A 21,423-nucleotide genomic window follows, 5' to 3' on the forward strand; every position below is an offset into this window, starting at 1 on the left:
TCTTTTTGATAGCTTAAATGTCTTATTTCTGTGGTGTCAAGATTTAAACATATCCTATAGAACTCTTTGACTTCCTGTATAGTGCTATACAGATCGCATTTCTTGCTAACGCTACATTTTTCTGTGTATTTGACTGCAACTTTGACTTCCTCAACTCAGGGGGAAAAACAATGTGTCATGTAATGTAATAACTTTTGAGGCAATTGTTCGTCCTTATAGTAAAAACCCTGTTTGCTCTTTTTAAGAAAAGAAAATGAAAAGATTGTTGACACTGCCCTGCATTTAAGGTAAGAAGCTATGTCATGAGCTTGTTAGCTAATCGTTCTATCTGGGCTCAAATAAAACTAGAGCAGCTACACTACATGGGCCAAAGTATTTGGCCACACCTGTATATAATTAAATTCAGGAATTTCAATGAGACCTGTTGCCACAGGTGTTCAGAAAAGGAAAAATGGTTGGGAAACACTGGTAAAAGCCATCACATTATGGATGTTTTGCCCAGTGTTGTCATATCTATTACTGTTTTTAGGGATTATATCCTTCCTGTCAAAGTTTTAACATTATCTGATAAATAGCATTTATATATATTAAAGCACTGCGTAAAACATTCAGACAGCTTATTTATCTTTTTAACAGCACGTCCTATCAGCCCAGCATATGTAAGAAACAGATGGAAGACAAACATGAAAATGTAACAACAATTTAACAAAAATAAAACAAATATATACACATTAACACATATACAGTTACTGTTTTACAGGTTTTATCATCAAAATAACATTTGTGGCCTGGAATCCCAAAACAAGCTGAAAGCACCAGTGTCAGAACTTTGTTTTTTTCATTCTTTTGTGTTTCAAGCAGTCCAACTCTTGCTGATGTCGACCAGCTCCATGCCTTCACAGTAGGACCGAGGCCTCGACACCCTCACCTGGAACAACACATAATGTCACAATGAAAAAGGACAAACGTATTTTATTTCTTGCATTACATAAAAACGCATGCTTACTGTTGGGGTCCTGTGAGAAGCCAGCTGCTGCAGAAGCGGGAAAGGAGTCCACTGAATGGGTTCGACAGGCCAACTGCACACAGAGAGGTCGCTGGCCTTTCCTGAGTCCAGCACACCGTCCCCCATGCTCACCTCGCTGCCCCTCAAACCGTACTGTGAGCTAAAATGAATGCGAACACAAGAGACCATTCATGCAGGCACTCAATATGTGTGCTTTTCAGTCAAGAACTAGGAGGAACTTTGAAGAGCTCAAGATGAAGTCAGGCAGAGTATGTTTTATTCATTGAGGCAGGCTTTTTAAAGATTTATTCTCTTCTTTCGGTAGTTTCATAATTAGGTGAATATTTCATGAAACTTCCCTCCTATTTGTCTTTTATCTCTTTACATGCCTGCTACGTTCTCTTTTAATCAATATGGAATTTAATTGTTCTATTAGTAGTAAGCCAAATTTGCCCCTCTAGATATTTCTCTAAAGTAAATGAGGTGATATTTTGATCTTTTGCATCCATCAGAGTAATGTTCATGTATCTATTACTGGTGAGACTGAGTGTAACTGTAAATACTAAGTTAAACAGACGCTTCACTCTGGCTTAGTTTGGCAGTATGAGCCAAAAAAAGAAACAGATTTTTGTGGTTTGTGAATTTACAGGTCTCAAGTTGCAAAATAGCAGCATCATAATGTAGGTCTGTAGAAGTAAAAATTCATGCCTTGTCAGGTCTTGTCAGGAGAGGAAAACAGCTTTTGAAATATTTGATCTGAGATCAGATCAATCATTTCTGGGGATTTGGAATTTTAAAAATGTTGTCTTAAAATAACCTCTTTTAAATTAAATCCATTAACATCTTTTTCTAATAAGTGGTTTCTGGGTTTCTGTTTGTTTAAATGAGAGTGACGCATCCATAGCATACTCTTACATAGTGAGTTGGATCACAGGAAACCTGAGGAAAAGCATACACCCTCCTGTACCTTAGGGAGATTAACCAAAGAACCAGCTAAAATGCAAGCCTATGTCCCAGTTCCTTTCTTTCAAGAATAAAGGCAGGCATATCTCGAAACAGCAAGTCAATTACACTTAGTTTAAGACATTACATAAATCCAAACTGAAACTAAAAACATTTTAAATGCAAAACACTATAACTTCATATTGCGACCAAAAGGGGAGATTACCTTTGATAACCCATAGAAATTTCAAGATTAATCAAGATTGAAATTTTTAATCGTTTGAAAGTCCAAGCTTGGACTTTGCTGGATTTAGACTGCTGAGACATTTTTTGATACAGTAGGACTGTTAAAGTTGGAATATTATTATATCCAGAGTATTATCATATACAGTGGCTGTATTATATCCATAGAGCTTCTAATGCCAAGTTAAATGATGACAAATAGGATAAAATCTGGTCAGAATCACAATAATCCTTACATGCAGTCCGGTGATATGTTTTAGGCATGTAGGGCACTAAGGATTTATCACAGGCTCTGATGCACCACAATCTGGGGCTGGAGAGTTGGGGGGGGGGGGGTCAAGCTTGACAGATGTCGATACACATGTATCAATCTGAAGCCAAGGTCAAGCTCGATGGCATTTCTTTTGTCAGGGTCTTTTCATTCCTTGTGATACACCCTGAGACCACTGGTGGTTCTCAGGCCCTTGGGGCATCCACAGTACAACCAGGGACTCGTGGCAACCCTACTACCCACCTGGACCCTACCCTAGGCCATACTTACTTGCCACATCCACCCCTTACTCTGCCCTAAAGGTGTGGACTTTATTTTTTTAAACAGATTATTTCCCCATGTCCCTGGTAACATGCAAGGACATCCAGAGCACCAAGTGGGTTGTGTCAATCCTCCCACCCCATAGTGCCCTCAGACGGGCTTACTTGCATCACACGACTTTTTTCATCTTCAGTTTTGGCCCAAACATGGCCAAGTTCTGTGCAGTACTGACATTTTGAACAGAGTTAATGGATTGAATTTTAGTGAGGTTAATACCTTTGTTACGTAATGAATAGTCGTAAGTGTCATTTTTTGAACAACTTTGCTCACCTCTGGTTTCACCTATAGTATATATTTATTAAAAGAAAAAAATAGATTGTTGTTGATGTGCCCTCTGTTTTATTGAACATACAAATAGCCTTTTTTGTTTTTTTGTTGGGCAAACTGATAGAGGAGGGCTGTCAGAGTAACTTTAACATAATCCTACTGGGTATCAGGTCAACAACCCATGTGAATATGTGAAGAGTGTCTGTGTTTACCTGTGGGGGTAGATTGTGTTGATCCGTGTGCCATGGCTGGGGCAGGTGGATGCCAGCGACAGTGTGTCGTCGTGGTAACAGCAGGGGCGGTCGAGTGCCCGCAGGTGCAGTAACTCATCAGAGCGTGTGAAAGCAGGATTATCCAGCGAGTCTGCTGATCCTGCCCACGAACGCAACCAGAACCGTCCTGACAGCTCATCAAAATGGTTGAACCTGCGGTAGCTGCACACAATGAGTCATGACATGAGGTTAAATAATCAAAGGATATTAGTTTTAGTATGCAGGCTGCAAATTGACCGGGGTTTTTACACCTGTTTTGAACATGTAGCTGGAGGGAAATTGCAGAAATGAACAGAGAGGAGGAAGAGGTTATCCTTAAATATGAGCTGCTGGTTTTTACTGACATAAAATGGTTCTGCTGTTGTGCAAGAGTATTCCTTTATCTGCACAGAGAACTCACTTTTACTGCACAGGCATTCATGACGTAAACCTCAGACTTAAAACTTCCTGACTGAATGCTCCCTGTCTGTGTCTCCTCCATATATTAAAAGTTTTCTCTTTGTGAGTGAAAAAAACTACACTGTCTCAGTAAGACTAGTCTATGTGCTACTCTGGTTGGATGCTGTTTAAATGTTAAATGAAATGGAGGCAGACACATTTGGCTCTAAATGATGTTTTTCTTTGGTGTTTTAAATTCTTATTTCTTGTCATTTGATGAATTTAATTTCTAGGACATTTTATTGCATGCATGGCTGCACAACATTTGTCAAAAACGTTTTACAGTCAGCCTTCTTGGCTAGGATACTCTTGAAAAATATTTTTCTAATACTGAGCCTATTACAGATAAGATAAAATAATTAAAAAAAATCAAACACTATAAAATTTGACACCAGAGCAACAAAAATAGAAGTCCTATGCTCACAATATTGGGCAACTTTTTTGGTGCCTGATTTCCCAAAGAATTCTGCAGACTGTTTCAGTTGCACATAAAGGTCAATATTTCATTTGCTTGCAGCAAATTTTGGTTAAATCTGTGACTGAAGGTGTAAATTTCCAAAGCTTCAATACCATCCAATCCTACTGAAACTATGTATCATCAAAAATTATGGCAATTGCATCATTTCGTAATGAAAGATTTTCCCTAATTAGTCTCAGAAAGGATGTTTTGCAGCCATGCTCTACGATGGTGGCTTCAAATGTCAAATGGTTTTAAATTCTTTGATGGTGCAGCTTTTAGATACAGAAAAACCCAAAAGTTTCCACTCAAACAGACGTCTAGATGGCCTTTCACGTCTACAAATCATCAAGCCAACAAGTCACTTGAAGAATTTGCATGGGAGAAGGATTTACCTTATTTAGTTTGGAATATTATCACTATCAAATTTAATATGTTATGCAATAAATAAAAAAATTATAGAGACAGGTTTCCCAGCTAGAACTTTTAAAACCAAAAACCAGGCTTTACCAATTTTTGCTTTGACAGAGAGCATGTTCATGTGTAACAGTGAGGCCTGTCTGCATTGCAGGTCTCAGGGTGGACATTTAGATTCAGGCAGACTGTCTAAACATTTGAGTCTGCAGCACAGATCTCATCTTGTTCACTGTTCAGCAGCTACACACTGACACCTACTGGACATTTTTGTAATTACCAATCTCTCGTCTGCAGACACTCCCCTCACAGGCTCCTTTTTTTCTGCTTCTTGATTTTGACACGTTTTGCCAAAATATATTGTCATGCCATAAAAGCAGCAACTGTTTGATTTATTTGGAGGCCAGAGACAAAAATCAATATAATGTCCCTCTTCATTTAGCAAAAAGCAGTCATAGTGAATAAAAATAATTTCTTGAAGCTTCTCTTTTCAGGCAACAAAGCTAGAGAACTACAGTTCTGAAACATAACATACCCAGCAGTGCTTAAACATCACATCTCATAGGAGCATTGTAGCTCAAATACACCAGTTCTAACATAACTCTGCACAGGGTGTGCTTGTAAAAAATAAATAAATAAATATGCTGATTAATGGGATGTTGTTTTTCTGCCACAAATCATACATTTTTATTTATTGCATGTCATTTTACCACACAGTACTGTACTGATTTATTGCTTTCATATGTCTATAGGGATCCACCTAACTATACATTTTTGAAAATTAAGACAGTTTGAGGCTTTTTAGAGGGCAAATAAATTTAGATTATATTTTTTCCATTCATAGTACATTTAAAAGTACACATGTCAATCCCTGAAAGTAATTACAGACATATACCTCATGGGGAAGACTGCAAAAAAAAACTCTGTTGCACTGAAGGCTCCTAGGATACCAGCGGCCTCCATAATTCTCAAGTGGAAAAATTTTGGCACAACCAGGACTCTTTGAAGAGCTTGTCACCTGGCCAAACTGAGCAATCGGGGGGAAGGGTCTTAATAAGAGAACTGACCAAGAACCCAACAGCCTCTCTGACTGAGCTTCAGAGATCCTGCATAGAGATGGGACAAAGTTCAAGAGAGATCATCACTGCTAGGATTTATGGCAGAGTGGCTAGATGGAAGCCTCTCCTCAGTGCAAAGCACATGAAGGCTCGCTTGAAGTTAGCAAAAAAGCACCTGAAGGACTCTCAGACTGTGAGAAACAAGATTTTCTAGTTTAGTGCAAAATAGAAACAGCTAAAATCCCTTCAAGCTTTGGCTTGGTATAGCTGACCCCCATGATTTTAATCAGTTTGCATCATCAAGCCAGAGTTCAACGCTACCACTGAATCTTGGATCTTATCAGCTTATAATGGACAAGTGTTTAAAATCACACTCACAGTCAAAAATAGTTAAATAAAATAAAATACTTAAAAACTTTGTGGCTAATAATGCAATGACACGCTTTCTGTGAATTCAATACTCTTAAATTATATATTAACACTTCTATTTAATAGCAGTTATTCCTAAAGTGTCAACTGCTGCTCCCTAGTGGACCTTGTAGGTATTGCAACTGGGCAGTGAGAGCTCATCTACTCTTAAAATGAATACTGATATAATTTTTGAAAGTGAAGTAAGTCTGTAAATGACCATTAAATGCTTAATGACATATTTGTATTTGGTAAAAATAAGAAAATATAGATGAAATCCAGTAGGTCTTATGTTATAGTTGTGGGAGGGTTTTGGCTAACCCCAGAAGATTTACTGGCTTCAAATTTGGCCACACGCCTATATTATAGAATGAGAAATTATGGGTAAACTATGCTAACACAGAGGCAATTAAATTGCAGAAACCCTGCATGTAATGTTGGAGTGAACAACACATTTTTTCATCTTTAATGATCTTTTTTCCAGGTTTCATGTTTGAGGTGTAATCCTAAATTTGTGCATTGGGGAGTTCATGTGTACCTGCTTCGAGTCTGATCCACTTTGGCCTGAATCAGAGCCGCTTTGTAGCGCCGCACTGCCACCAAGGCCAAAACCCCGATCACGGTCACCATGATGAGTAAGATGGCGAGACATGCACCGACAAGCCGTGTCCGAGTCATCCTCACATCACACCTCTGACCCATGTACCAGAAGTCCTCGCCTACAAGGCAGCTAATGCAAACATAGAGGAGCTTACATGCAGAAAAGTTTGTCTTGCTTTGACATCAAGAAAACAAATGAGTAAAAAAGGCATGGTCTAACCGGCAGACGGGAGGCTGGCCGGGGTGGTGGGTGCAGATGCCGTGGTGGTGACAGTAATCGTAGTGGCAGACAGAGGAGCAGCTGTAGTTTGAAGAGCCAGGCTGGGAAACACACTTATATCCTACTGGGCACTGCAGCAACCAGTCACACACATCAGCCTGCACACCTAAAGGGAAATAAATTCAAGGGTTGGACTCAGGTTCTTCAACAATTTTACAAAAAAACAAAAAATCCTAAAAAAGAATCTTAATCCTGGTCTATTTCACTTCTATCTGGTTTTCTCTTTTTTATCACCTGCTGCACTGACTCCTTAGCCTGTTCCTTAGTGGAAAATCCTCTGTTACAAATATGTTTAAGACAGTTTAGGGCTTTTAAATGTTACTAGGCAATTGGTTAACTGGATATCACAGTATGTGAGTGAATCATTTTGTACATGCTCTCCTAGATATTACTTTAACAGTGTTAAAACTGTATTTGACAGCATAGGCTTTTTGAATCCGTCCACCTTACGAACTTAATCTAATCTCATAGTAAATCATTCTTGAAATATTGTGCTCACAAAACTCAAGGTCACGGTGACCTTGTACCTAAAAAATCTAATCAGTTCATCCTTAAGTCAGAATAGAAAACTGGGAAAAGTTTAAAGAAAATCCTTCCAAGCATTCTTAAGTTATCACATTTACAGTAAAGGATTATCTTAAGGCCAATGACTTTGACCTTTACAATTACAACCACAATTTCAAAAAAGTTGCTGTGTGAGATGGAAATTTAAACAGAATACAATGATTTTCAAATCTCATAAACCCAGATTTTCAGCACAATAGAGCATAAATAATATCAGATGTTGACAAAGGTGGAAAAAGTACTAGACTACTGTACTCAGGTAAAAGTACAGTAACTTTAATTAAAACGTATTTAAGTAAAAGTAAAAGTACAGGTCTATAAATCTACTCAAAAGTAAAAAAAATAAGTCATTTAAATGTATTCCAAGTACTGAGTTTCTTCTTCTGATATCTGAGGGGGTTATACACTAAAATATTATATTTTCTTCATGTGAAATAACTTCAAGAGAATATGAATCTATAATAAGGTTATTATAAGGTGTGACTTAACCTTAAGTCAAATGCAACAGCTGCTTCAGGATGAAATGTGGAGTCATTCTCTCGCTACTGACCATCATGTGTTATGAAAGTCAAACTTTCCCATTTATCTTGTTGTTGGTAGGAAGCTTGAAACTCCTTGTTTTGGCTATCATTGTGAATTTTTTAATCGGTACTTGATATTTTTCAAAATGTAGTGAAGAACAATACTTTCTTCAAAATATACTTAAGTTAAAGTAGTGTTTTTAAAATATACTCAAAAAATACAAGTACACAAAAAGATACTCAACTGCAGGAACTTGAGTAAGTAAAAGCTGTTGAAAGTGAGAAATTTTCTATTTCATGAAAATATTAGGTCATTTTGAGTTGGATGGCAGCAAAACATCTCAAAAAAGTGGAGACAGGGCCATGGTTACCATTGTGTAGCATCTCCTCTTCTTTTAACAAAAGTCTGTAAATGTTTGCCAAGTGAAGAGAACAGTTGCAGGAGTTTTTTGGGTGAGGAATGTTGTCCCATTCTTGTCTGAAGTAGGGCTCTAGCTGCTCAACAGTCATGGGTCTTCTTTGGCAGATTTTTTTGTGTTTTATCGTGCACCAAATGTTTTTCTATTGGTGAAAGGTCTAGACTGCAGGAAGGCCAGTTCAGCACCCAGACTCTTCTACTGCGAAGCCATGCTGTTGGGATGGATGTGATACTGTATTTAGTTTAGCCTCGTCTTGCTGAAATATGCAAGGTCTGGATAGGAGCACATGTTGCTATAAAACCTCTATCCACTTTTCAGCATTGATAGTGGCATTCCTGATGTTTAAGCTGCCCACATCATAAACTCTAATGCAACCCCATACTATCAGAGATGCAAGATTTTGAACTGTGCGCTGATAACAAGCTGGATGGTTCCCCTCCTCTTTAGTCCACAGGACATGGCATCTTTGTTTACAAAAGAATTTCAAATTTTGATTCATCTGACCGCAGAACAGTTTTCCATTTTGAGCTTTGGCCCACGGAAGACAGTGGTGTCTCTGGATTGTGTCCACATATGACGTCTTCTTTGCATGATACAGCTTTAACTTGCATGTGTTGATTCCACGGTGAACTATGTTGAGTGATAATGATCTCTGGAAGTGTTCCTGAGTCCATGCAGGGATTTCCAGTTCAGAATCATGCCTTTTTTAATGCAGAGGGCCTGAAGATCTCAAACATACAACACTGACCTTTGGCATTGACCCTTGCACACTGAATTTTCTCCAGACCTTCTTAATGTATTGATGATATTATGTCCTGTAGATGGTGGGATATTCAAAGTCTTCGTAATTTTACATTGAGAAACACTTTTCAGAAATTGTTCCACAATTTTTAGATGCAGCTTTTGCAGAATAGTAAACATCTGCCCATCTTCCCTTCTGAGACACTCTGCCTCTCTAAAATGCTCCTTTGATACCCAGTCATGTTTCTTATCCGTTGCCAATTAACCCAATTAGATGAAAAATGATCTTCAAGCTGTTTCTCATTAGTACCACCTTCTTTTCCAGCCTTTTGTTGCCCTGTCTCTATTTTCTGAGATGTGTTCCTGCCATCAAATTCAAAATGTGCTAATATTCTTAATTAAATGGTAAAATATCTCAGTTTCAACATCTGATATGTTGTTCATGAGATTTGCAAATCACTGCATTCTGTTTGTATTTACATCTTACACAGCGCCCCAACTCTTTTTTTTTGTTTAAATTGAGGCATTTGTTGACATTTTCCCTTAAAGCATTCTGGAGATATTGCATTCTCGTGAGTGTCCAGGATGGACAAACTGAAAACATGACGCCTCCTGTCCTTGGCTGCCACTGGTGCAGAGGCATTAAAATGATATGAAACTCTAACCAAATTGGTCCACCAGTAAACGGCACAAAAATGACAGACTGAAATAATCTTTTTCCCTCTCTTTAAGCTCAATTGAAAACACTGTGCCATTGTGAATCTGTGCAGTAGGAAAAACACCCAAAGCAAGAAAAAGAGGCCGATTTGATCTCATTAGAAGCCATGCTCTCTAATCAGATTTCTCATAACTAGATTGTGAGCTAAAACAGAGACAGTCTAACTGAGTTATTGTGTTCACATGAGTCTGCCTGTAACTGGGTCAATCAAGTAAGGAGGTTAAATTCCCTCTCAGGTAAATATAGCTGCTGTGGCTGTCCACTAACCCACCAGCTTCATTAGACAGTCAGCAGAGTGGTGAAATGACAGATAATGAGAGGAAAGACGTGGAAAATTACTTGAAACATAAGCTCCTTAACAGAATTGTCTTTAACCTCCAAGGCTTGAATCTTTACTCAGCTTTCTGCTGGTTAGCATCTCATCACATGTTTGGTGTTTGGAATTTCTCGTTGTAACATCTGCCTGTGTGAGAAGTGCTATACAAAAAAATGACGATTAAAGGATTGGCTGAGGTTTACCTCCCACTGTGATGTTGCTGATCTTGGAGGATCTGAATTTCTTCCCCTCTTGAACAGCCTGAGAGAGTCCAGTTCTTTCCAACAGTGATGTGGGTACAGTCGAGCTGAGCCACTGCAGAGCCCCACTGGTTTTAAATTGGACCAGACTCTGAACCGCATGGCCACTGCAACAACAGAACAGCACATTCACCTTCAATGTATGGAGAAAAGCATTTTAAGACACCTACCGACTTTAAGACTAAGACTTTATCACTATAAGGTTCTTAATCTTAGCCCTCTTAGTACCATAATATTCTTGCTGCAGAGCTAACAACTTATCCACCTTCTGTTGCTGTTCTAAATGTACCTCCAAAAATACTAAAGTCTTTTCTTACTCTTTGGATGAATCACAGACATTTCATCCACTGCAAGATGGAAATTTGCAACCCGCTTCCCAGGTTGTACCTCATTTTCCTAATCCAAAGATGACACTGAATTACACATTTCCTTGCTCAATTTCACAATATAAGCAAAAATTCAGAAATTATACCGTAATTTAAATAGTTGTGGATTTTTGTAGCCAACATTTAAACCTTTTCTTTTGGGCCAGTTGACTTTTCAGATCTGCAAATTTATCATCAAGCATCCAAACCCCTCAGGTCTACTTGGACAGACTGATTCACTTTTCCAAGAATGACGACCAACAAGTGTGAGGCAGCTTTGCGTTCCCATTTGTCATTCTACTTAAGTTTATTCAATTTTCATTTAATTCTGATTTACTTGCTGTTAAATGTAAAAGTCTTTTGTAATTTAACACCATTATTTATAACTGAAGTAATGTCAAATCTCTGTTTTGATTTGTTAATACAGTTTGTATTTTGTCTTATCTTCGCTTAAAGCTGCATTTCTCTCTTTTTTTTTTATAATCCTGCACTCTATCTTTGATAACGCTTTATTTTAGCTGGAAGAACCCACTGAGATCTGGATTCTCTTTTCCAGGCATGATCCTGCAGCAATACAATAAAAGACAGAAGCAAGAAATAAGAAAAACAGTTCGAATAGGCTCATATGAAGGGTGGCAGGAATAGAAAAAATCATATAATTCTGTTTTTATGACTGTATTAGGATTTTCATTCAAACTTTTAAGGCTAATTGACCATTTATTTTTTAAATGCACAAAAATTGAGTTCAAAAGTAAACTCTATAGTTTATATTTTTCTTCTGCTACAACCTGTTGGCCAATGCATGAAATATTTGCATATTTGCCTTTTTAATAGGTGGCACCACCAGATAAGGGGGTCTGGAGGTCTGCCAAATATGAACCCTCTGAGGTCTAAGGGTATTTCCTCAATTTTTACATTATTTTTTATCCCCCTTTTTAAGGGTCCTGGAAATAAAAAAAGTATCCCAGTGTTTTATAGCAAAAATTTTTAGGACAATCTCAGCTTTACGTACACTGAGGACAGTGTATAGAGTTATTTTAGCCCAAAAGCTGAATTTTGAAATTTGATTTTTTTTTAAACATTTGAATCTCTTGTGAAATCACACCTTCACACATGTGGAGGAATTGTTTTGGTGCTTGAAACAGGTCTACTAAAGTCTTAGCCTCACAAAAGCAGTGGAATATATGAACAATTTATAGGTAAGTGCAGAAAATAATGTCTAAAATGATATTTTGTTATATGGGCATAAATGTCGTCTGTCATGCTTTTCCACCCTAATAAAGCTGTCATCTTCATCACTGCTTCTGTTTTTGTCCCAGGGCTTCTGCAATATTCAAACTCTTTGCCATCATCAGAGATCAACAGGTCTGATTCTCTCCTCTCACTCCGGTCTAACGCATTACCTCTCCTGCAAAAACTGTGATAGGGAGGGCCTTAGGGATACAAGAGCGTGAATTGGTTGGTGAAAGAACCAACTATGTATGTTCAAGTTGACAGACAAAGGATTCATCCAGTAATGCAACGTGAGAGGCGACTACATGTGCCCATGCTCTCTTATTGGCCCTAAACTCCGGCTGTGAATCATGTGAATCACTTCAGTGAACAGGAGAATCTCATCTTTCACTGCATGACACCAGCGAGGGCAGCCTAGCCATCATTCGGAAATTATTCCACACAAAGCACCTTGAATTGCTCTGCACATGAATGGTGCTGTATAAGTGAGCTGGCCTCGTCTTAAGCCTAAATAATTCACTCAGCAGCTGGGCTGCTTTTCAAGTGCTGCTTTGGCTATTACGGGCAAGTACTTGAGTTATTTCCTATAATTGTATTTACTCAATAGTAGCTCACCTGCTCCAGACACCCAGCAGTCTACTGAACCCCGGGGCTTTGTGTAGGTAAGGCTCCATCTGAAGAAAATAAGGAAATAGAAGGAGGGAAGGCTTATGAAAGATTGTTGTTAAATAGCATGTTTATGAGATTGTTTCCATGAGGGTTATGAATATTTTCAATACTTATTGACAACACATTTTAACACAAAACAAGTTCTTTTGTTGTAATGGTCAATAGTATTTAAAAGTACAGAAACACTGGTGGACTCAGGAGTGGGAAATAGCCCTCAGTAGTGCTTTAGTGTGTAAAAAAACTGCAAAAGTACCAGTTAAGATGACTTGATGGTAAGTAATTATGATGGTATCTTCTTGAGAACTATGCAAGGAAACAAATTTTGAAAAAGTGCCCTCTAAGGTGTCCTGTAAGTAGATAAAATTAAACAAAGTACTCTCTTTGGAGCACTCTAAATTGACAAAAATTCACGTCCTCTTTGGCACATGTCCAATAGAAGAGAAAATGCAATAAAGTTCCATAATCTCCTTTAGTTCTTTTTTTACTGACATCCACACTTGTGCTAACCTTACAAAGCAGATGGATACACCTGTTTCCATATTTCTCACTGGCGAATCCATCTTGCAAAAGTTCTGTCTGAACTGTTTGGGCCTGGTTAGAAAGTGACAGGACCAATCAGCGATGAGGGGAAGTACTTTCGGGCGCTGCGGAATCGTGATGTATGTAAGCAGCAACAAGAGGCCGGTGCAATCATGGAGGAAGACATTAGTGCAGATGCTGCTAAAGCGCCAGTTTTATCAGAACTTGACGACATTTCTTCGTTAAAAGAAGAACAAAGAACAGCAGTGAGTTGTTTTCTTTTCAAAAACGACAAAAGTCGTGTACTGACATGCCTACAGTCCCCATAGTTAGCATCATGCAGTTCTCTATGGAGTTTATTCCACGGTAGCTGTGCACGCGCATCTTGGTAGCGGTGACGACGTCACATGTTTTGTTGCTCTGATTGGCCTGTAAAGATGTGACAGACAGAACATTCATCCAATCACCCTCCGAGTTTTTTTCAAAGCCTCTGCCCTTTCCTAAATGCTGTAGATCAAAGGTTTTCCAGATGGATGTGTGAAACAAATACATCTGACATGTCAGGTTACATGTGTGCATCTTTGTAAAATTGGTTGATTACTTAATTATACCTTATCTGTTAAATTATAGTGGTGTAATCAATTTAATCCCACAAACAAAATGTTTAATCCTAACCTGATTTTCTTATCATTTCACTCAAATGTATTAATTCCATTTTGCCCTAGTGCCCCACCACATCCTGCAGGTGCTCCTTTTACCTGCCCCTCAACATCTTGAGTCCACTACTGCAGTCTTTCCCAACCATTTTTCCTTTGTGCCCCCCTACATGTACCTAAGAAAAGCGGAGCCCCACCAGGACCCAAGAAAGAAGAAAAAGTGACACATGGCCATCAAAAATAAGCATAGATTTTAATTTTTTCACTAATGAAACCCTAAAAAAGCCTATGCATGCTTTTCTTAAAAGACATTTGTGTAAACAACTTAATTCTGCTTGATCATGGGTTTAATCAATATTTGCAGATCTAATTTTGGCAGCCTCAGAAAAGACAAAGCTCACCCCCCCCAAGATCTTCGGTGCCCCCCCTCGGCGGGTCAATAAAAACAACCTACTTCATAGGACAAATGTGCAGTAGAGAAATGATCAGTACTAAAACATTGCCAGTGCATTCATGCTATTTTGACAATGTGCAGGAATTTGCTTGCAGTCTTTAGTGATAGAAAACAATACTCCCAATATCTGTAGCCCTAGACTTCCCTTTTTGTTGCCATGGCATTAAGAAAGGTGTTGTTCATACTTTTCAACTTTCACTAGTTTTTTGATCAACAGTCAAATTCTGACATTGTGGCAACTCCAGTTTCTGTATGAAAGTGTGTTTTCATGATTTCTCACCCATGCAGTGGTGTCATCCTCTAAGCCCGGGTTTAAAGTTGACCTAGACTCTTCTACAATGATCTGCAGCAGCAGCTCGATATACTCCACTGGAAAGAACAAGCAAATAAGTTTACTACAACAGACCCAAACCCACAAAACTCTCAATTAATCAACAAAAATAGTACCTCTGATATCTGCAGGCTGGTCTGGAACAATGAAGAACTTGGGTGTGCGACCAGTTGTTGAGTTCAGAGTTGGTCTGGGGTCTAAAACAGATGTTGCAAGTGTTGTACGCTTTTCCCTGCTGGGATGTTGGGTTGTATAAGGTGCAGGTTGACCCGCTCGTGTAGTCTGACTGGTGGTGCTGCTGGGAAACTGCTGCCAAGACTCATCTTGCTTCTCTACTTCTACGTCTGTGTCCTCAGGTGTTACAGTTGAAAGGGAGTGTGCAGAAGTTTGTGCAGTTGTAAAATAGCCGTGGGTTTGTTTATGTGTGGCTGGAATGTCAGTAGAAGGCAGCTGGGATTGTGTGTGAGGCTTATGTGCAGAAGTAGCTCTGATTGTTGATGCTTCTGAGGTTGTAGGCATCGTATTTTGGGAAGTTTGTGCAGTAGATTGGGTGGTAGTGGAAGGCAAAGGGGAGGTTGTGTGAGGAGAACCTAAAGTGCCTGGAAATGCAGAGTATGTTTGGACTGTTTTGAATCTTGTAGATGAGTCTGTGGATGTACTTGTTGACAGAAGATAAGCAGATGTCTGTGAAACTGTGGCAGAGTTGTCATGGAAGAGAGTGAAAGTGGGACTTTGTGTATAAGCTTCAGTGTTCAGGTTGACAGCTGAGCTTTGGACTGCATCTCCTAGAGATGAATCAGTAAAACTGAAAGTCTGCTCATCAGCTTTGGTTATGTCAGGCGAGAAGGAGATAGCTTTTAAATTGCTTTGAGTACTTTCCGCTGCTGCTTTTGCCTCCTCTTGACTCGTCAGCATCAGTGGAGAGGTTGTGTAAGGCATTTGTGTGCCACTCTCTGTGCTTTGAGCAATGTCTGTTTGGCTCAGCGAGGATGAAGGAGTAAAAGTCTGAAGCCTCTGTGTGATTTCAAGCTTGTCAGATGGCTCAAATGCATCTGTCTGGCTTCTAAAATCAGAAAAGGCAGACAAAGAAGAGCCGTTTGGGCTCATGTTTGGGTGAAATGAAGCAGTTTCCAGAGTACTGACAGCAGTGTTGATGTCTGTAACTGGGGTGGTGGATGAGTGAACCATGCTGGGACCCTGTGAGGATGATGATAATGATGACACAGTAGATTCTGTATCAGTGTTTGAACTGGTTGAGCCTTCCTCCGGGGGTTTGGTGGGGGATTTTAAAGGGCTAGATGTGACGGCGGAAGTTGTATCAGAGTCAAGTACATCTGTGCTTCGATGGCTCCTCCAAGAAGGGGATAGTTTCTCTCCAGGACCCTTAAAAACAACTCTGTTAGGAAGGGTTGAAACTGGCTTACTCATGGATGTTGTGCCAGAAAGAGATGTGTTGAAATGTGGGATGCTGGAGCTTGAAACACTTGGTGCTGATGTGTGTTTATCTGCATTCAAGGTGTTGGAGCTACTTCTCGTTTCATGAGTCGGATCTGTGTGTGTTTCATGCTCATTCCTGGAGTCTGTTTCAGTGTTTTCTGTATTTAGATCGTGGAAAAATGAATCTGTTGAATGAAAATAGGGGTGTGTCCTCTCTTGAGCCGATGTGGGACTATCAGCGAGGTGAGCAGCTCCAGATGCATCCGTGCCATTGTTTAGTTCTTCCTCAGGAAAAGGGAGAGTTTCCCTATCGGCTTTCCCAGTCGTGGCGAGTCCCTGCAGGGGTGCGGTGGGGTGCAGCAGCCCCTGGTTCTGAGAGGAGAAATATGGTCCTGAACTCGTCTCCTCGCTTTCGTAGATTTGACCTCTGCTCCTTACGGTTCCTCTCCCAAACTCTTGACCAATGGGAGAAGTTCTTGTAAAGCTGGTTCCTGTCTGAGACCAATGTAAGAGGTCTTGGATTGAATATGGGTTGGTGTGGTCCTCTGTGGAATGTGTGTCATCTTCCTGGACTGGATGACCAGGAAGAAACACAAAAACAGAGACAGATAGGGTGAGAGGAGATAGAGTGGAAATCACAACAGCATAGCTTCTCACACCACAGTAGGCGTGATAAGAACTTTCCGACAGATATAGAGCCTGTAACAACATATTTCAGCACAGTATGTCTCCATAATTACATACTGTAAAGCCAACGTAGCCATGACAGTAAACAAAAATACAGCCTGGGTAAAAGCAGCTCTGAAACAAGTGTGATCCAGTTTGAACAATTAGATTAAACTCTCGTGATAAAGAACTAGGCCACACAGACTCAATAAACCCAAACTGCATAGTCAAGTCACTGTTTCTCACCATAATAAGACAGCTCAATCGCATTTGAGGGCCATCCTTCCCCTGTCCAGTAGAGTGTTGCTTTGTTTCCATCACAGCCGGAGAGCAGAGCTGTCCCCCCACCGCTCTCCAGGATCAGATCTTTTTCATTCCACACACAACGAATGGATATACTGGAGCTGTTTCCCAACCATACCAACTTTAAAAGTACCGTTCGACCCAGAGGGATGTTTAAAGTCCAAGTGCAAACTGAAGCCGGTGTGGCTTCATGAGAGTGGTGGGTTACGGTCTGGGGTCTGTCAGTGGAATCAGTAAAAAGTCCAGGTAAAGTGAGATTAATGTGACCAGAAGGCTCTTGGTCCAGGCTGACATCTTCACCACAGAGGTGCTGCGATAAGGCCAATGTTTTATCTGAGAAAAAAAGGGGAAAAGATGCTGGTAAGAGAGGGAAAAAACTGTTGAAATCGTGTAAATGTTGCATACTGCAGCAGTGGATGGATGGATATTTTTTATTTGACTCCATCTCCCATGATAACATGCTCATTTTGGTTGTTTTCTACAGATTTTAAGAAACTGGCACAGCAAAACCAGCTTTAAAACTTTCAAAATCAAACTGGATTTAACTTCTCTTTAGGTTTAGGGTCAGGGTTAAGTCAACGGTTAGGATACCAAAAGTGAAACTTAAAAACCTGACCTGCAAAGTGATTTCAAAAACCTTTAAATAAAGCAGAGTAAACAATCTTCTATCAGGAAATAAGCTAGTCCTTCATAAAAACATTCTGACGAGGAAAATGTAGCTTACATTGCTTCGTTAGCTTTAAGTGAAAACTGGGGACGTTTCCAATTTGACAGAGAAAACCACTAAATATTATCATGATGACATATCAATTGGGGCATTTAAAGTTTCACACGTTTTGACAAAAGTTTTGCAAGAGGCATCAAACCCAACTTTACAGCCTTATTCTGAAACTATATTAACAGTAACGGCTCATCAGTAATAAAAATACTGGAACTAAAGAGCCAATTATCCAGGTTCATCAACTGGCGACCCGAGGGCCACATCAGGCCAGTACCCAGAAGATCTTTCAATTGGAAAAATCTGCAGAGGAAAAATATGCTGTGGTATTATGGGTATGTTATTTCAAAAAATCCCAATAGGCTTTAAATGCTGTCTTAATGTTTGATCCATTTTACAGAACTCCATCCTTAAGTCATTATTAGTCAATATGATGCACAATAAAGACATAGTCATGAATTCGTTCTTGATTAAAGTGGCTGTTTTCCATGTCAAACTTCCACTTTAGGTACTTTGACAGTTAAATTTTTCCTGCCACAGAACCACCACAATAGACTGGTTTCCTGACTGTTTCCCCACCAATCACAACAAAGCATTTTAGCATCAAACCCAGTGATGACAACATGCCAGCCCCGGAAATATACAGCCAAAATATCACAATCGCCCCCTGGTGGCAGCTGCAGTTTAGGCCATTGGCACTGATGTCACTGCCAAAGGCAAAAAAATAATTTACATTATTGAAGGAGAAAAAAAGAACTAAACAACTACATGTTAATTGGTCAAAAATATTTAGTAAAATTTAGTTTTTGAGAAGTCTGGCTCCTTCAGTGTCTTCCAAGTAAAAACTGGCCCTTGAACAAATGTAGTTGATGACCCATGCAATAATCAAATATAACTATCTGGAACTTTTCTGTTTTTCCTCTTCTTGTGTCAGTTCACTAAACTTATGTTTTTTCTTCTCCTCAAAAATGCAAGATCAAGGAATTTTTGTTTTACTCTGTTTTATTTTTATTTGATTGTTTTCCATCAAAGAGCTGCCATGGTGCTGTGTCAACTTCTTGCAACTGAAAATCAAACTTTTCCTACTGTTGCAGCAACCAACTCAAATATATTCAAATATATTAAATATTTTTCAAATATTCAACTGACAAAACAAAAATTGACTTTCATTTTGAAAGAACAGTAGACTACTTACAGGATATGCCTAAGTTTAGCATTAGCACTTAACTGCTCATCAAAAAGTGCCCAGGCTATGGACAAAACAGCTGACATTTAATTACTTTTTCGATAGCGGAACAGTTTGAAATATGTCAGGGGAGGTTTGATCAGTCTGTCATGTAACAAGAAGAAGCTCTTTTTTTAGAATACATTGTAAATATCAGGGACATTTCCAAAGACAGCACAAGCCAGGGACAGATCTCTTAGAACTGGACTGTCCTGGGAAACCAGGGATTTTTGGTCACCCACATTAACTACATAGATAATTGAGCTCCATAGATTAGTGGTTCTCAACCTTAGGGTCGGGACCCCCTTGGAGGTCATGGGACACTGAGAGGGGGTCAACATGCCTTAAAAAAAAAAAAAAAGAATTTTTTTTAAATTACACTGTTGCCACTTTACAGCACTTAGAGCACTTAAAGCCATTTTCAAATCCCCTCTTACCACTTTGTGTGCCCATTTTGCCACTTCAACCCACTTTTGGTCATTTTTTTACCACTTTTATCACATTTTCGCCACTTTTAACCTAAATATATTCTTTAAAAATATAATTTCCATACCTTTTCCAAATATTTTTGCCATTATCAACCAATTTTAGTTATCATGTTTTTAACAAAAAGTTATTTCATTTCAAGAAGGCTATTTACTACACAAATGAATAAATAAAGATATGTGTTATTTGAAAAGAGTCGATATTATTCAGGTCAGATATAAAATATAGTTTTCACAGCTTTACAATAGACCATGGTTTTGCTGACCTCCATGGGCCCCAGTTTGGCTGGGTTCCAGAAACCTCCCCCTTTCCCCCCCTCATGGACAGCCTTGTCTGCACTATTCTCAAATGTGCATGGCTGTGTTCAGCTACCTTCAGGTACAGCAGGGGTCCCTGGTCTCTGGCTCCTTTATTTTGGGGTCGTAGGCTGAAAAGGTTGAGAGTCCCTGCCGTAGATAATGCAGCTAGGGAGCTGACATAGCCAAAGCTAAGCTCACAAAGTATGAAAACCTTATCCATGTAGCTACATTAGCTTTAGCTACATTTGCTAAGCTCACGTTGCTAAAGCTAATTTAGCTACATTGGCTTATGTAGTAATGTTAATTATGTAGCTAGTGTAGCTCCGTTAGCTTTTGTTAAACGAATACAGCAAAAGCGAGCCACATCTCATGTATCTATTTCTGAAATGGATACATAATTTAAACATGGATTAGACTTCTGACCATTTTTCTCTGTTTTATTTATGAAGTGCTGCTTGGTCTCTCAGGTTTGCAGTGTGGTTATTTCATGAATGTAACAGCCATGAATAATACTTATGAATAACACTGAATTATACATATGTAAACTGAAAATCTGTAACTATGCTACACTGGCAAATTATGGCGTGTTCTTTCCTAGACATATATCTCAGATGTCTGCAGCCAGACCCCTCCCAGGAAAACAACCAAAATGCGTTCTTTATGACTTCCAATCAGAGTTAAATAAGATGTATATGTATCTACTTAGGGCTTACATACACAGGCTTTACGCCACATTTTATATTGGAATTCCACATATTTTGTGAACCTACTGAAAACAGCTCACTCACCCAGTTTTGGGTCCCGACCCACTAGTTGAGAACCACTTTTGGCTGATGGTCCTACAGTGACAACAACTGTAATTTCAATTGCAGTCTGTTTCATAACCAGGCAAAAGCAAAGCCTACACAGGAGTTTTAACACTGAAATACATCTTAATTTATGTATTCTATCAGGTTACAAACTCTCTGAACGGCAACAGTACTACATCTGCTACTGACATGAGCTAAAGATAAAATAGATGTGTAACACATATCTTCCCTTATTTTCACTGCAATCATGGTGACTGACCAAAAGATTTTGAAGAGTCTGGAGGGACTCAGGTAATCCCAAACTTCAGAAACCTGGTTAAATATTCATATTTTAAATTGTAAGCAGACAAAGTGCGACTCCTATTAAAGGCACCAGCTGTTGATATGTGCTAAATGTTAAGCAGTCTTAAATTATTCTGAGGCATAGCGTTCACCAGTAGTCATGTTTCCTACCTGTTGTGATGATAACGACCAACAGACAGGCGTGGAGCTGCATTTCCAATCATGAGACATTTCAGTGTTGGCAACCCAAATAATCCCAGATCCATACAGACTTCTTAAATTTATCCCTCTGAACAGAACGGCAAGGACGAGCGAACCGAGCTACAAGCTAATAAAATGTTCAGCGGTATTTTCCTACGGACAGTCCCAAAAACACGAAGCGGCGTCACAAACTTTCCTCCTCCATCATTTCCTCCGAACGGAAACCGCCGTGCTGTCAGGAGGACACGGCCCCG

General features: G+C 39.3%; 1 protein-coding gene across 1 annotated transcript; it reads right to left on the bottom strand.

The window, feature by feature from the left end:
• Positions 1 to 684: 684 nt before the first annotated feature.
• Positions 685 to 21,384, bottom strand: si:ch211-14k19.8 (interphotoreceptor matrix proteoglycan 2). The gene is made up of 11 exons (XM_041784070.1): positions 21,140 to 21,384; positions 17,093 to 17,482; positions 14,860 to 16,752; positions 14,693 to 14,781; positions 12,730 to 12,788; positions 10,460 to 10,623; positions 6,918 to 7,083; positions 6,636 to 6,827; positions 3,263 to 3,484; positions 1,007 to 1,166; positions 685 to 928 (listed from the first exon to the last, which is right to left on the bottom strand). The coding sequence occupies exons 1-11, from the start codon at positions 21,180 to 21,182 to the stop codon at positions 854 to 856; spliced, it is 3,453 nt and encodes a 1,150-aa protein (XP_041640004.1). The 5' UTR covers positions 21,183 to 21,384; the 3' UTR covers positions 685 to 853.
• Between the last annotated feature and the right edge of the window lie 39 nt (positions 21,385 to 21,423).

Source organism: Cheilinus undulatus, linkage group 4 (genome assembly GCF_018320785.1).
Source record: "Cheilinus undulatus linkage group 4, ASM1832078v1, whole genome shotgun sequence".
Taxonomy (NCBI): Eukaryota; Metazoa; Chordata; class Actinopteri; order Labriformes; family Labridae; genus Cheilinus; species Cheilinus undulatus.